The sequence below is a fragment of the Panulirus ornatus genome, chromosome 8 (genome assembly GCF_036320965.1).
Source record: "Panulirus ornatus isolate Po-2019 chromosome 8, ASM3632096v1, whole genome shotgun sequence".
NCBI lineage: Eukaryota > Metazoa > Arthropoda > Malacostraca > Decapoda > Palinuridae > Panulirus > Panulirus ornatus.
The window spans coordinates 45,158,215-45,172,933 of NC_092231.1; the positions used below are offsets into that span (position 1 = coordinate 45,158,215).

Below are 14,719 nucleotides of genomic sequence, written 5' to 3' on the forward strand. Positions count from 1 at the left end.
AAATAATTCAAAATTCAATATTTGGGTTGCAAAATGCAAACAGATATCTGGATTTATGATTAGGATCAACTGGAATTATGGGAAACCTATGATTCCTCAACCCTTTCCAACATAAGGAAAATACACTACCTCGCTGATGCGAGAAATGGAGAATATGTATGAAAAAATTCATTTTTTTCCCCCATACATACTCGCCATTTCCCGCATTAGTGGGAGCATTTTATTTCTCTCCAGAGGTTAAAGAAACATCACCACAAAGGCCATACATAAACTGCTCCTACAACACTTCATAAGTTTTGTATAAGAAAAGAATCCCTCAGTATCCTCTACAAATAGTTCATCTGCTTCACCCAAAACCAACTCACTAAACTGGTCACCCACTGTCAAAGGCAAACAGCTTATTTCAAACCACACAAAAGAAGGCTCTTAAAACAATCACTGGCTGCCTAGCAACTATACACATTCAATAACTGCACAAAGAATAAAAAAAATACTTCCAATAAAATTGACTTCAATATGGTTGGCACTCACTTTTTTGTCCGGCACTACGGTTAACCCCTCCCATTCCAACCACAAATTCCAGACACAAGAAGTTCACCCCTTCCTCGCATTTCAACAACCCATACTCACAGATCCCCTATCTGTATCAAACACAATAATGACAAAATACATAAACACAGTAATGACTTAGGTTCTAAACAGGTACCCTCCCAACCTAGTTTTAAACTTGATACTACCTACCATCTAAAACCACAATCTTCAGGTATGTACATGTTACCATCTCTCATTTGTGTTCTGAACACTATTTACTTTCAAAATACTACAAACACCGGTTCAACAACGACAAGAATCACTATTCAGTACATGCCTTTCACCCTCCTGCAAGTTCAGGCCACAATCACACAATCTTTTTTGCACCATCCTTCCATCTCCAATTTGGTTTCCCTGCTCTCCTTGTTCCCTTCACTTTGTCAACCTTTCCTCACCCATTCTCTCAGTATGTCAAAACTTCCAGTTCTACTTCACCAATTTCAAAACCAGCTAAAAGTGACATGGTGTCACTTTCTGTTTAAACTCTGTATCTACAAACATAAGTGTTACAGTGTTTTAATTCAGTAAAAGCACTTTATCTATGAAAATAACTACTATGTCCTTTCATGTGCATCTTTCCATGGGGTAATATAACTCAAGCATAGAAATAACATTTATTAGAGGATTGCTGAATCACTCATCAGCTATCATTTTTCTATGCTTCCAGTGCAGGCAATTACTGTTTTTTTTTAATTTTCATAAACGTGTATACATATTTAAACATTCATCCTTTCCAAAAATATGTTAGCTCAGTTGTATGCTAACAAAGCTACAGTGCCAAAATAATTAATGAGATATTAAGTACTCTGACAATTTATGATACTAATGCCATATGTCTGAATCTTGTCATGACTAGATGAGATTTTGTCACTTTGACCCTTATGCAGAATCACCATTTTCTGTTGCTGCATCCCTGCTTTTCACACCTAGTTCTAGTAGCAAAGACAGTATGATCCAAATAATAAGACAGCATAGTATGGCATGGTAGTTCAGCTTATTGATAAAAAGATGAAAAATAATCATTACAAATAAGCTGTGTCTCTAAATGAAAAAATTACATTAAAAATTCATCTCATTTCCTTCGTGAATTCTTTTCAAGAATGTAAAAATATATATGAAAAATTCATCACCTTTATTAAGTGGAAAAAAATAAATAAATGCATAGACTTCAAGTAAAACAATACAATATGTATAATTACAGTATGTAAGGAAACTTACATTATACAGCAACCACATCTTTACTAATATAAACATCTGTATAATGCACATTATGCAATGTAATCTGCCTTACTAACATATTATACAACCGACCATTAAAAGTATTCCTGCATGACAAATACTTAAATCAGTATCAGCAAGAAATGCCTGACTTTGATGATACAGTTCTCTTTCATATCATGCTTTCATAAGGGTCAACAAAAATTTCAGGAACACAATGAAACTAAGAAAATCTTCGATAATTAGTACTGACATCATTACTTCGGCACAAAAGATTGACTAGTAAATCCCAAACCAAAACCTTTATGAGTATGTGTGGCAATTCTTGCCATCTCATACTGCCTCTCCATTGAAGAAAACATCGTCTCTTGCTTCTGGAGAATGTCTATCCCAGGATTCTCTCTAGTGCTGCCAGGACCAGCAGGAGATTCTTTGTTCCCAGAGCTGGCTGTGTCACCTGCAAAGTACATAAAACTGGTGACTGGGAATACCTGGTTTAAAATGAGGGACATACATAAATACACGATTGTGAGTTGAAAAGAAGGTAAAAGGATATTACTGAATCAAAAACGTAATAATATTAAACGTAATATAATAATGTGAGAAACTGCAGAAGCTGGTGACTGAGTTTGGAAAAGTGTGTGGAAGAAGAAAGTTAAGAGTAAATGTGAATAAGAGCAAGGTTATTAGGTACAGTAGGGTTGAGGGTCAAGTCAATTGGGAGGTGAGTTTGACTGGAGAAAAACTGGAGGAAGTGAAGTGTTTTAGATATCTGGGAGTGGATCTGGCAGCGGAAGTGGATCATAGGGTGGGGGAGGGGGCGAAAATCCTGGGGGCCTTGAAGAATGTGTGGAAGTCGAGAACATTATCTCGGAAAGCAAAAATGGGTATGTTTGAAGGAATAGTGGTTCCAACAATGTTGTATGGTTGCGAGGCGTGGGCTATGGATAGAGTTGTGCGCAGGAGGATGGATGTGCTGGAAATGAGATGTTTGAGGACAATGTGTGGTGTGAGGTGGTTTGATCGAGTGAGTAACGTAAGGGTAAGAGAGATGTGTGGAAATAGAAAGAGCGTGGTTGAGAGAGCAGAAGAGGGTGTTTTGAAGTGGTTTGGGCACATGGAGAGGATGAGTGAGGAAAGATTGACCAAGAGGATATATGTGTCGGAGGTGGAGGGAACAAGGAGAAGAGGGAGACCAAATTGGAGGTGGAAAGATGGAGTGAAAAAGATTTTGTGTGATCGGGGCCTGAACATGCAGGAGGGTGAAAGGAGGGCAAGGAATAGAGTGAATTGGAGCGATGTGGTATACCGGGGTTGACGTGCTGTCAGTGGATTGAAGCAGGGCATGTGAAGCGTCTGGGGTAAGCCATGGAAAGCTGTGTAGGTATGTATATTTGCGTGTGTGGACGTATGTATATACATGTGTATGGGGGGGGGGGTTGGGCCATTTCTTTCGTCTGTTTCCTTGCGCTACCTCGCAAACGCGGGAGACAGCGACAAAGTATAATAAAAAAAAAAAAAAAAAAAACGTTCATGTTTTTGGGATATACTGAATCATATTTCACCCATGGTAAAAAATCACCTAACCCTTTGAGTAGAATGGCACTATCGCTAAGTATGATGGCATGACTTTTTAGCGTGACAGTGCAACAAAATATTCAAGTGTGCATGAAAAATATTATACTGTAAAATGATGAATGTGCGAGGCTGTAACAAGGAAGATAAGAAAGGAGAAATAAATCCCATGTTTGATGAGAGAAACCACGATCTTTTGGCTCTGAATGAAACAAGGGTAAAGGGGTAAAGGGGTAATGGGAAAAACTGATAGGGGATGTCACATGAGTAAAATCTGGAGTTATTGAAAGGACAAAAATGAAGGAAGACATGGCACATCTGAAAGAGCAGTCAGACTGTGGAAGAAAGTAAACAAGTCCAAGAAACTTATAGGTTGGAATGAGGGTAGGTTATGAGAGGTGGATTAATGTTTATGCATCTGAAAGTGAGAAGGATGAATATGAGAGACGTATTCTTACAGGAGCTGAGCGAGTACTTTGGTAGTTCTGATTTCAGGAACTGAATTCTGGAGTTTGGAGATATGAACCCTTGGGTGGGTGCTGTGGATTATGAGGGTATAAATGAGGGACAAGGAGTCCTCCTGGTATAAGACAATGGGGAAAAAGTAAAGTTGTGCAGTGTGAGAAGAGTTGTGATTGGGAATGCATGGTGCTGTAAATAAGTATACATGAGTGAGTGGAGTTGGGGTCAAAGACCCTTGCCCTTACTTCCTCTATCATTTGATATTGTCTTTAAAGTACAACCTCATATCTCATATAAAACCTCAACCACATACATAACATCACATAATCGATAATCAAATATAATACTCTAAGAAAGAAAAAGAGATAAGTGATTGTATTTCATGTTGTCAGGAAACAGTAACTTTGATATAGAAGAAAACCAAATCAAGAGAAAAAGATGCAAATGTAGCAATTATGCAGATCTGAACCATCTCTTTAGAAATGTGCTGGGAAACAGAAATCAACAGTCATGATATAGAACAATGTAACAAAAGGTACTGTCATGTATTAAACTGAGTGGATCAGAACAAGAGGCTACAGAAAGTTAAAAATAGAATATGTTCAAAAGCAGTCACAACATCTGAAGGGCATAAAGGAGGAGGAAGAAGGAAGTTTTTTAATTATATTTACAATGGCCAACATAGCACAGACAAAGTAAACCCAAACCAAAGGCCATCTTGGCAAAAAGAAATATAGAGGAAAAGAGACATGATATCAATCAGGGCTTCACAGGGGTGTGGAGACCTAGCTCTCACAAGGTAGAAAGGTTATATGAAGAAGGAAAAACAAGAGGAAGAGAATTCCGAAGCTTAGCCATTTGAGAGAATAAGGTCCATTCTTGTGTCGCCAGCCTCCACTCAGAAACTGTGGGAAGCAGCAGTCAGCCCTGTGCCTCTTAACTAAGTTTTTGGGGCTGGAAGCTCATAAGAACAGTGACCAAAACATCTGTAAAAAAAGGGAGAGAGCAGCAATATCACAGTGTACAGAAAGGGATGTTGAGGAAAGCTGAGGCCAAAAGAATTAAAGGGATGGAGGAAGTGCCATCTCAGATGTATAAGCAGTAGAACATCCTAAAGCATATAAAATTCCTGAAGATATGAAATAGCTACTTACAATAATAATAATTATGGAACCTATATAAACTTCCCAAAGTTGTATGAGTGGGGTTTCCAGGATAGAGAGGAGGATATGGCTACAGCCATGCTTATATTATGTATGGCTGAATTGTGGGGTTTTAAAAAGGAATAGAGGAAAACGTACAACTCTTAAAGATATAGGAAGAAATTGCATTTCAGCACTCAAATTTAAATAGAGTGTTGCATCCCCAATCTGAGATACTGCACAGGTCTGACCTCAGAGAGGATATATGTGACAAAGAAGAATGGGAACATGTATCAAATGGATGAAGGGAAGGAAAATGAGCTGCAGTACTCAAAGTCAGATCATTTAACACAAGAGTGAATAAGGTTTGAAGAAGTCGAGAGATGATCATTTACTAAGAAACATATGAGAGGAGGTGATAGGACAGACCCAAAGAAAAACACTACTGATAGGACTGAAAGGAAAGTAGCTCTATTAATGACTAATGCCACAGTCAAATGCTTTGATGATTTAGGTGATGATGAGTTCTGCCAAAATTCCTAATGAGAGAAGGCCCAGAGGCGAGTCACATAGGAAAGCTCACCAGCAGACCTTGCTCTGCAAAATCCATACTGGTGATAAGAAAGAAGGGAAAGGGATACAAAGTGTTTAAGAAAGTGAAAGTTAAGGGGTTCTGAAGACTCTAAGAGTTGGAAGATGAGAGCAATGAGGCAACAGTTAGAGGGGTTTCCTTTTATGGGATGGGATGCACCAAGGAATGCTTCCAAAGAACAAGAATAGTAAAGTCTGAGTATTTTATAAACATGGCAAAAAACAGAGAAGGGAAAATGGTGTGTGAAGCAGTTGTTTATACTTAGGTAGGTGATGGAAAAAGTTCAAGACAAAAAGTTAAATGAAATAACATTCATGGACTTTGAAAGGTCATGCAAAATTCAAAGGAAAGTCAAAACTACTCAATAAACCATCATCAAACAACTCTGCTCTACAAGCTTTACAGTGTGTTATACCATTCTATAATCTATTTGCATTTATGCTTTTATTTTTCCTATTTTCTGAGTAACTACAATTTCGTTCATTTTGAGCGATCAGGGCCTGAACATACAGGAGGGTGAAAGGCATGCAAGGAATGGAATGAATTGGAACGATGTGGTATACCAGAGCCGACGTGCTGTCAATGGATTGAACCACGGCATGTGAAGTGTCTGGGGTAAACCATCGAAAGTTTTGTGGGCCCTGGATGTGGAAAGATAGCTGTGGTTTTGGTGCATTACACATGACAGCTAGAGACTGAGTCTGAATGAATGTGGCCTTTTTTGTCTTTTCCTAGTGCTACCTCGTGTGCACTATTTCATGGGGGATGTTATTTCATGTGTGGCGGGGTGGCAACAGGAATGGTTAAAGGCTGAGAGTATGATTATGGACGTGTATATATGTATATATCTGTGTATGTATATGTATGTATACGTTGAAATGTATAGGTATGTATATGTGCGTGTGGAATGTTTATGTATATACATGTGTATGTCGGTGGGGTGGGCCATACTTTTGTCTGTTTCCTTGCATTACCTTAATAACATGGGAGACGGCGATTAAGTATAATAAATAAATAATTTTCCAGTTTATGTGGCGAAGTGGCGACGGGAATGGATGAAGGCAGCAAGTATGATTACGGACATGGGTATATATGTCTGTGTATGTATATGTGGAAATGTATAGGTATGTATATGTGCATGTGTGGGCGTTCATGTATATACATGTGTATGTGGGTGGGTTGGGCCATTCTTTCATCTGTTTCCTTGCGCTACCTCGCTAATGCAGGAGACAGCGACAAAATATAATAAAATAAAAATATTCCTATGAAACCACATGGACTCATAGGAATATACTTGATCACGTGGTCATTTGTGATCTTTCCACCATGCATGTATATTTGCATGTATAGACATTTATGTATATCTGTGTGTATATGAGTGGATGGGAGACGGCAATTAAGTATAATAAATAGATAATAATTTACCAGTTTATGCTAGTTTCATCAGCAGCTATTAAAAAAGGTATAATTCTGGCATGTGAAGCAGCCTGGGTAAACCACAGAAAGGTCAGAAAGGCTTGGTAGTGAAGAGGGAGGTGTGGTTTTGGTGCATTACACATGACTGCTAGAGAATGAGTGCAAGCAAATGGAGATCAAACATGAAAAAATGAAAAGAAGAAAAATGAAAATAAAAGTAAAAGAGCTTCCCACTATACAATCATGAAGGAATCCCTGTACTAATACATCAAAATTTGAATTATGAAAATTAGCAGAATATGGCAAATATGTATTTCATTAACCTCACCTGAGTTTTTTACACCCATGAGCCTGCGAAACTTTTCAGCCATCTTGCCATCCTTGTCATTAGAGAATCTCGTGTTGGCCCACAAAGCTGCCTGGCCACTACCACCACTATTATTACCTCCTGGTGGAGGTCCCGACCCAATTCCTGGGATAGGCCTGTGACCTGTCCCCATAAGGGATATTGGAACATTTCCTCTAAATCCACTGAAGCTAGTAGAGCTGGCACTGCCAGCCACTGGAACTTCAGGGGTACTGATGCTGATGGGAAGCTCTGTTGGAGTTTTATTCTGTAAGAGAAAGAGAGACATTTTGACATTTTTGACGCTCTATCAAGAAAATAGAGAACTTAAAAAAAATAAGAAAGGATGCTTAACAATGTATTAAACTACATGACATTAATGCCCTCTTGATAACATTTGTTGACATAACACATTATCCTAATTACCTGCCAGTGAGTGCATGCAGTGACACTGTACCTTGAGTTTTGACTGATGTGTCACACTTACCATGTACCCTGCTAATTTTACAACCTCTAATACATTCAGTTTTCAAACTTTTAATTCATTTAAAATCAAATCTTAACCACTCTACTATCCAGTCTCTTACTGCAAAAAAAATTTACAAACATTAAACACCAGGGTTTTGACTGATTTTAAGAAACATAACCATGAGACAGTTTCCCCTTCCATTAATCACTGGGATATATTACTGTAGTATTCAATGATAAACATGATACCTGAAATGCTTTGAAATGCCTTACTTTGTTGCCCCAGAGGAGTTTCTTCTTGCGTTCCTGTTCAGCAAATTTCATGGGGTTCATGGCAGCAGGGTTATAATATGATGGGAGAGTAATGCCTGTTTGTTTCTGAACTTCCTCTCTCTGTGCTTCCATGCTGCGTTTCAGGAGCTCAGCAGCAGTTAGGTCTGGATTAGCTGCTTTCAGTGCAGCCAGCTTCTGTTGGGCCTCTGTGTCAGAAAGTAAAAATGAGGAAATGTATCAAGTATTAGTGAAAACTTTTGTTCATCTCATTCTCTGTTAACTAATGTATACCTGTGATCTAATAGTGGAGAAGTGCAACTTTGAAGAGTAAAGTCAACAGGAAAATGGGTGCAGTATTCACTATAAGGCAAGTTGCATAGAAATGTGAATATGAAAGATCAATATTCTGTGCTTTTAATAATCAAGAAAAGATATATGACTCCGTATAAGGAAAGGGAATAAGTAAAGTAGCAGAGCATCATGACATACCTCTGAAAACTGTTTGACCAATGGAAAACTGATATGATGGTTTGTGAAGCCATGTCAAGTTAGATGACAACGCAGTGGCTGGTTCAGAGTGGAGAGTACACTGATGTAGGTGTGTACTCTCACCTACATTTTATATGAAATCTACATCAAGAACAATTTGCAAGTAAAAGGGAGTAAAGAAAAGGGCACATATGTAGATTAGAAGTTCTATGGATCTTGATTTTGCCAAAAATGTGTTATCTATGGTGGACACATGGCTGGAATTAGACGAAATCGTAAGGACACAAACAATACTTCCTGAATACTGTGAGAAAGCAGCCAAAAGTCAAACCATGAAGCTAATCAAAATGGATGTATGAAGCAATTCTCCTAAACAAGATGCTTATCAAAATGGATGTGAAAAATAATTTTTCAACATCACAGCAGTGGATGGCTGGAATACAGCATGTGATGAAACGGTGAATGCTGGCAGTAAACTAAAGTTAAAAAGATGCTTGCTGGTTCAGAGAGTTCAAAAGATGGGACCCCACGGGTGTGGAACCCTCTCAGTACTGTACAAGTAGATAACTACACAAAATCTGGAATCAACATCAGTAAACAAAAGACTGATGTAATGAAAATTAATGGAAATGAGAAGGAAGTCCAACTGGCTGATGAAGTTGATAAAAAGACAATGCTACAGTTACATGTACTAGTTGACTCACAACTGACAACTAGAGAGGTAAACATGCTTGGGGGATAAAGACAGTACAGAGCCAACACAAAAGTGGTTGTCATGTTCCCTACCCTGGTCCATGCTGCTTTTTTCCTTAATGTTGGCTGAGACAGCTCGGGCAGCTAAGGCCTTCCCAATAACACTATATATGTATATGAGTCACAGGGTGGGGGAGGGGGCAAAGGTTCTGGGAGCGTTGAAGAATGTGTGGAAGGCGGGAACATTATCTTGGAAAGCAAAAATGGGTATATTTGAAGGAATAGTGGTTCTAACAATGTTATATAGTTGTGAGATATAGACTATAGATAGGGTTGTTCGGAGGAGGGTGGATGTGTTGGAAATGAGATGTTTGAGGACAATATATGGTGTGAGGTGGTTTGATCAAGTAAGTAATGAAAGGGTAAGAGAGATGTGTGGTAATAAAAAGTGTGGCTGAGAGAGCACAAGAGGGTGTGCTGAAATGGTTTGGTCACATGGAGAGAATGAACGAGGAAAGGTTGACAAAGAGGATATATGTGTCATAGGTGGAGGGAAAGAGGAGAAGTGGGAGACCAAATTGGAGGTGGAAGGATGGAGTGAAAAAGATTCTGAGCAATCGGGGTGTAAACATGCAGGAGGGTGAAAGGCGTGCAAGGAATAGAGGGAATTGGAACAATGTGGTATACTGGGTTGACATGCTGTCAATGTATTAAACCAGGGCATGTGAAGCGTCAGGGGTAAATCATGGAAAGTTTTGTGGGGCCTGGATGTGGAAAGGGAGCTGTGGTTTCGGTGCATTATACATGACAGCTAGAGACTGAGTGTGAACGAAATGTGGCCTTTGTTGTCTTTTCCTGGTGCTACTTCACCAATTCACTCTATTCCTTGCACACCTTTCACCCTCCTGCATGTTCACACCCCAACTGCTCAAAATCTTTTTCACTCCATCCTTCCACCTCCAATTTGGTCTCTCACTTCTCTTTCCCTCTACCTCTGACACATATATCCTCTTTGTCAATCTTTCCTCACTCATTCTCTTCATGTGACCAAACCCTTTCAATACACCCTCTTCTGCTCTCTCAACCACGCTCTTTTTATCACCACACACCTCTCTTACCCTTTCATTACTCACTCGATCAAACCACCTCACACCAAATATTGTCCTCAAACATCTCATTTCCAACACATCTACCGACCTCTGCACAGCCCTATTTACAGCCCACGCCTTGCATCCATATAACACTGTTGGAACCACTTTTCCTTCAAACATGTCCATTTTTGCTTTCCGAGATAATGTTCTTGCCTTCTACACATTCTTCAACGCTCCCAGAACTTTTGCCCCCTCCCCCACCCTGTGACTCACTTCCGCTTCCATGGTTCCATCCGCTGCCAAATCCACTCCCAGATACCTAAAACACTTCAGTTCCTCCACTTTCTCTCCATTCAAACTTACCTCCAAATTGACTTGTCCCTCTTATTCACATTTATTTTCAGCTTTCTTCTTTTACACACTTTACCAAACTCAGTCACCAGCTTCTACAGTTTCTCAGCCGAATCAGCCACCAGTGCTGAATCATCAGAAAACAACAATTGACTCACTCCCCAAGGCCTCTCATCCACAACAGAATGCATACTTGCCCCTCTCTCCAAAACTCTTGCATTCATCTCCCTAACAACCCCATCCATAAACAAATTAAACAACCATGGAGACATCACGCACCCCTGCTGTAAGCTGACATTCACTGAAAACCAATCACTTTCCTCTCTTTCTACTCATGCACATGCCTTACATCCTCGATAAAATCTTTTCACTGCTTCTAGCAACTTGCCTCCCACACCATATACTCTTAATACCTTCCACAGAGCATCTCTATCTGCTCTATCATATGCCTTCTCCAGATCCATAAATGCTACATACAAATCCATTTGTTTTTCTAAATATTTCTCATATACATTCTTCAAAGCAAACACCTGATCCACACATCCTCTACCACTTCTGAAACCACAATCCTCTTCACCAATCTGATGCTCTGTACATGCCTTCACCCTCTCAATCAATACCCTCCAATAAAATTTCCCAGGTATACTCAACAAACTTATACCTCTGTAATCTGAACACTCACCTTTATCCTCTTTGCCTTTGTACAATGGCACTATACATGCATTTCGCCAATCCTCAGGCACTTCACCATGAGCCATACATACATTGAATATCCTCACCAACCAGTCAACAACACAGTCACCCCCTTTTTTTTAATAAATTCCACTGCAATACCATCTAAACCCGCCATCTTGCCAGTTTTCATCTTCTGCAAAGCTTTCACTACCTCTTCTCTGTTTACCAAATCATTCTCCCTAACCCTCTCACTTTGCACACCACCTCGACCAAAACACCCTATATCTGCCACTCTATCATTAAACACGTTCAACAAACTTCAAAATACTCACCCCATCTTCTTCTCACATCACCACTACAAGTACTTGTTATTACCCCCCCATTAGCCCCCTTCACCGATGTTCCCATTTGTTCTCTTGTCTTACGCACTTTTTTTACTTCCTTCCAAAACATCTTTTTATTGTCCCTAAGATTTAATGATACTCTCTCACCCCAACTCTCATTTGCCCTGTTTTTCACCTCTTGCACCTTTCTCTTGACCTCCTGCCTCTTTCTTTTATACATCTCCCAATCATTTACACTACTTCCCTGCAAAAATCGACTAAATGCCTTTCTCTTCTCTTTCACTAATAATCTTACCTCTTCATCCCACCACTCACTACCCTTTCTAATCTGCCCACCTTCCACCTTTCTCATGCCACAAGCATCTTTTGCACAAGCCATCACTGCTTCCCTAAATACATCCCATTCCTCCCCCAATCCCTTTACGTCCTTTGCTCTCACCTTTTTCCATTCTGCACTCAGTCACTCCTGGTACTTCTTCACACATGTCTATACATGTGTATGTGGGTGGGTTGGGTCATTCTTTCGTCTGTTTCCTTGTGCTACCTTGCTAATGCGGGAGACAGCGAATAAGTATAAAAATAATAATAATAATATATCTATTTATCTATTTATTATTTATTTATTTTGCTTTGTCGCTGTCTTCCGCGTTTGCAAGGTAGCGCAAGGAAACAGACGAAAGAAATAGCCCAACCCACCCCCATACACATGTATCTACATACACGTCCACACACGCAAATATACATACCTATACATCTCAATGTACACATATATATACACACACAGACATATACATATATACACATGAACATAATTCATACTGTCTGCCCTTATTCATTCCCATCGCCACCTCGCCACACATGGAATAACATCCCCCTCCCCCCTCATGTGTGCGAGGTAGCACTAGGAAAAGACAACAAAGGCCCCATTCGTTCACACTCAGTCTCTAGCTGTCATGTAATAATGCCCGAAACCACAGCTCCCTTTCCACATACAGGCCCCACAGAGCTTTCCATGGTTTACCCCAGACGCTTCACATGCCCTGATTCAATCCAATGACAGCACATCGACCCCAGTATACCAAATCGATCCAATTCACTCTATTCCTTGCCCGCCTTTCACCCTCCTGCATGTTCAGGCCCCGATCACTCAAAATCTTTTTCACTCCATCTTTCCATCTCCAATTATATATATATAGTGCTAGTCACCGAATCGGAAGGGGGGGGGGGGGGGGCAGAGGTTCTGGGAACATTGAAGAATGTGTGGAAGGCGAAAATGTTATCTCAGAGCAAAAATGGGTATTTTTGAAGTAATAGTGGTTCCAACAATGTTATATGGTTGCAAGGCGTGGGCTATAGATAGGGTTGTGTGGAGGAGGGTGGATGTGTTGGAAATTAAATGTTTGAGGACAATATGTGGTGTGAGGTGGTTTGATCAAGTAAGCAATGAAAGGGTAAGAGAGATGTGTGGTAATAAAGAGAGTGTGGTTGAGAGAGCAGAGGAGGGTGCGTTGAAATGGTTTGGACATGTGGAGAGAATGAGTGAGGAAAGATTGACAAAAAGGATATATGTTTCAAAGGTGAAGGGAACAAGGAGAAGCAGGAGACCAAATTGGAGGTGGAAGGATGGAGTGAAAAAGGTTTTGAGCGATCAGGGCCTGAACATACAGGAGGGTGAGAGGTGTGCAAGTAATAGAATGAACTGGAACGATGTGGTATACCAGGGTCGATGTGCTGTCAATGGACAGAACCAGGGCATGTGAAATGTCTGGGGTAAACCATGGAAAGGTGTGGGGGGCCTGGATGTGGATAGGAAGCTATATTTATGGTGCATTACACATGACAGCTAGAGACTGAGTGTGAATAAATGTGGCCTGTTTTTGTCTGTTTTCCTGGCGCTTCCTCGCTGAAGCAGGGGTTAGCACCGGGAATGAATGACGCCAAGCAAGTATGAATATGCACATGTGTATGTATATGTATGTATGTTGATATGTATATGTATGTATATGTGCATGCATGGGTGTTATGTATATATATGTGTATATGACTGGATGGGCCATTCTTTCTTTCTTTGCTTCCTGGCACTACCTCGCTGACACAGGAAACAGCTTGAGCCAGGTACCACTTTTATCGACCAACCTCAAGAGATGGAGGAAGAGCACTTGACCCTAGGCAGCCCTTGAATGCATCATGGTCAGGAAAGCTAACCACCATACCACAAGAGCTTTTTATAATTTCTGCTAAATGTAAATGCAAATTGCTGGAACTTCATCCATGAACACAGACTCTCCATAACCATCTCAACTCTTGCGCTTTCATTCTAAACCACAAATTTCCTCATTCAACTTGCACAAAATACATGTAACCACATCCCTGGGACCAAGTCAGAATGGTATCATTAACAGTTCCTGGGGCCCTCTTAACCTCTATCAAAATCATCAATTCCTGCTACATTAGAAGTGATAGCACCAACCTCTGCTCCGTTATGGATGATCTGTCTTCTTTAACACCTGTTCTTCTCTCTAAAGCTCAACAGTCAAAGGCTGCCTATCCTTTTCAATATGAGATTAACTAAAATCTCAACCATCGTTTATTCTCGAAAGGCGGTGTTTGTGTTTTCCATATTACAAAAACACCTACTGCTCCCTTCAAAGGTCTTGAGGCACTCAACTATGAGACCATTGAGCTCAAAATGTCTTTACCCTCCAAAACCTTACTTTAATGTTTCGAATATTTACTCCAACCATGAACAACTTTTGACTAATTGACTTCCTACCATGAGGTGTTGCCCTCTTCCCATCCACATGCTGGAATCTTCTATGCATGAGATCTCAATTTAAAGTCAACCACAAAGAATGGTTTTGTGCTATCCAGGATGATCCCTGTGGAGCTGAGACCCTTTATGTTCCCCTCCTTAAAAATCTGGAGCAAATGACATCTTACATACAACTTGAGTTCCCAACTGTCAAGATCACTCTTCCAGCACACCTGACTTC

At 40.1% G+C, this 14,719-nt stretch overlaps 1 protein-coding gene across 5 annotated transcripts in view; it reads right to left on the reverse strand.

Moving 5' to 3' along the window:
- Positions 1–1,193: 1,193 nt before the first annotated feature.
- Positions 1,194–14,719, reverse strand: part of LOC139749930 (uncharacterized) — a 100,144-nt gene continuing 86,618 nt past the window's right edge. For all 5 annotated transcript variants that reach the window (XM_071664351.1, XM_071664349.1, XM_071664350.1 and 2 more), the window contains 3 exons: positions 8,084–8,289; positions 7,325–7,610; positions 1,194–2,266 (listed from right to left, as the gene is read on the reverse strand). In XM_071664351.1, coding sequence (XP_071520452.1) covers positions 2,067–2,266; positions 7,325–7,610; positions 8,084–8,289 — 692 coding nt within the window. In that variant the 3' untranslated portion in view covers positions 1,194–2,066. The remainder of the gene's footprint in view (positions 2,267–7,324; positions 7,611–8,083; positions 8,290–14,719) is intronic.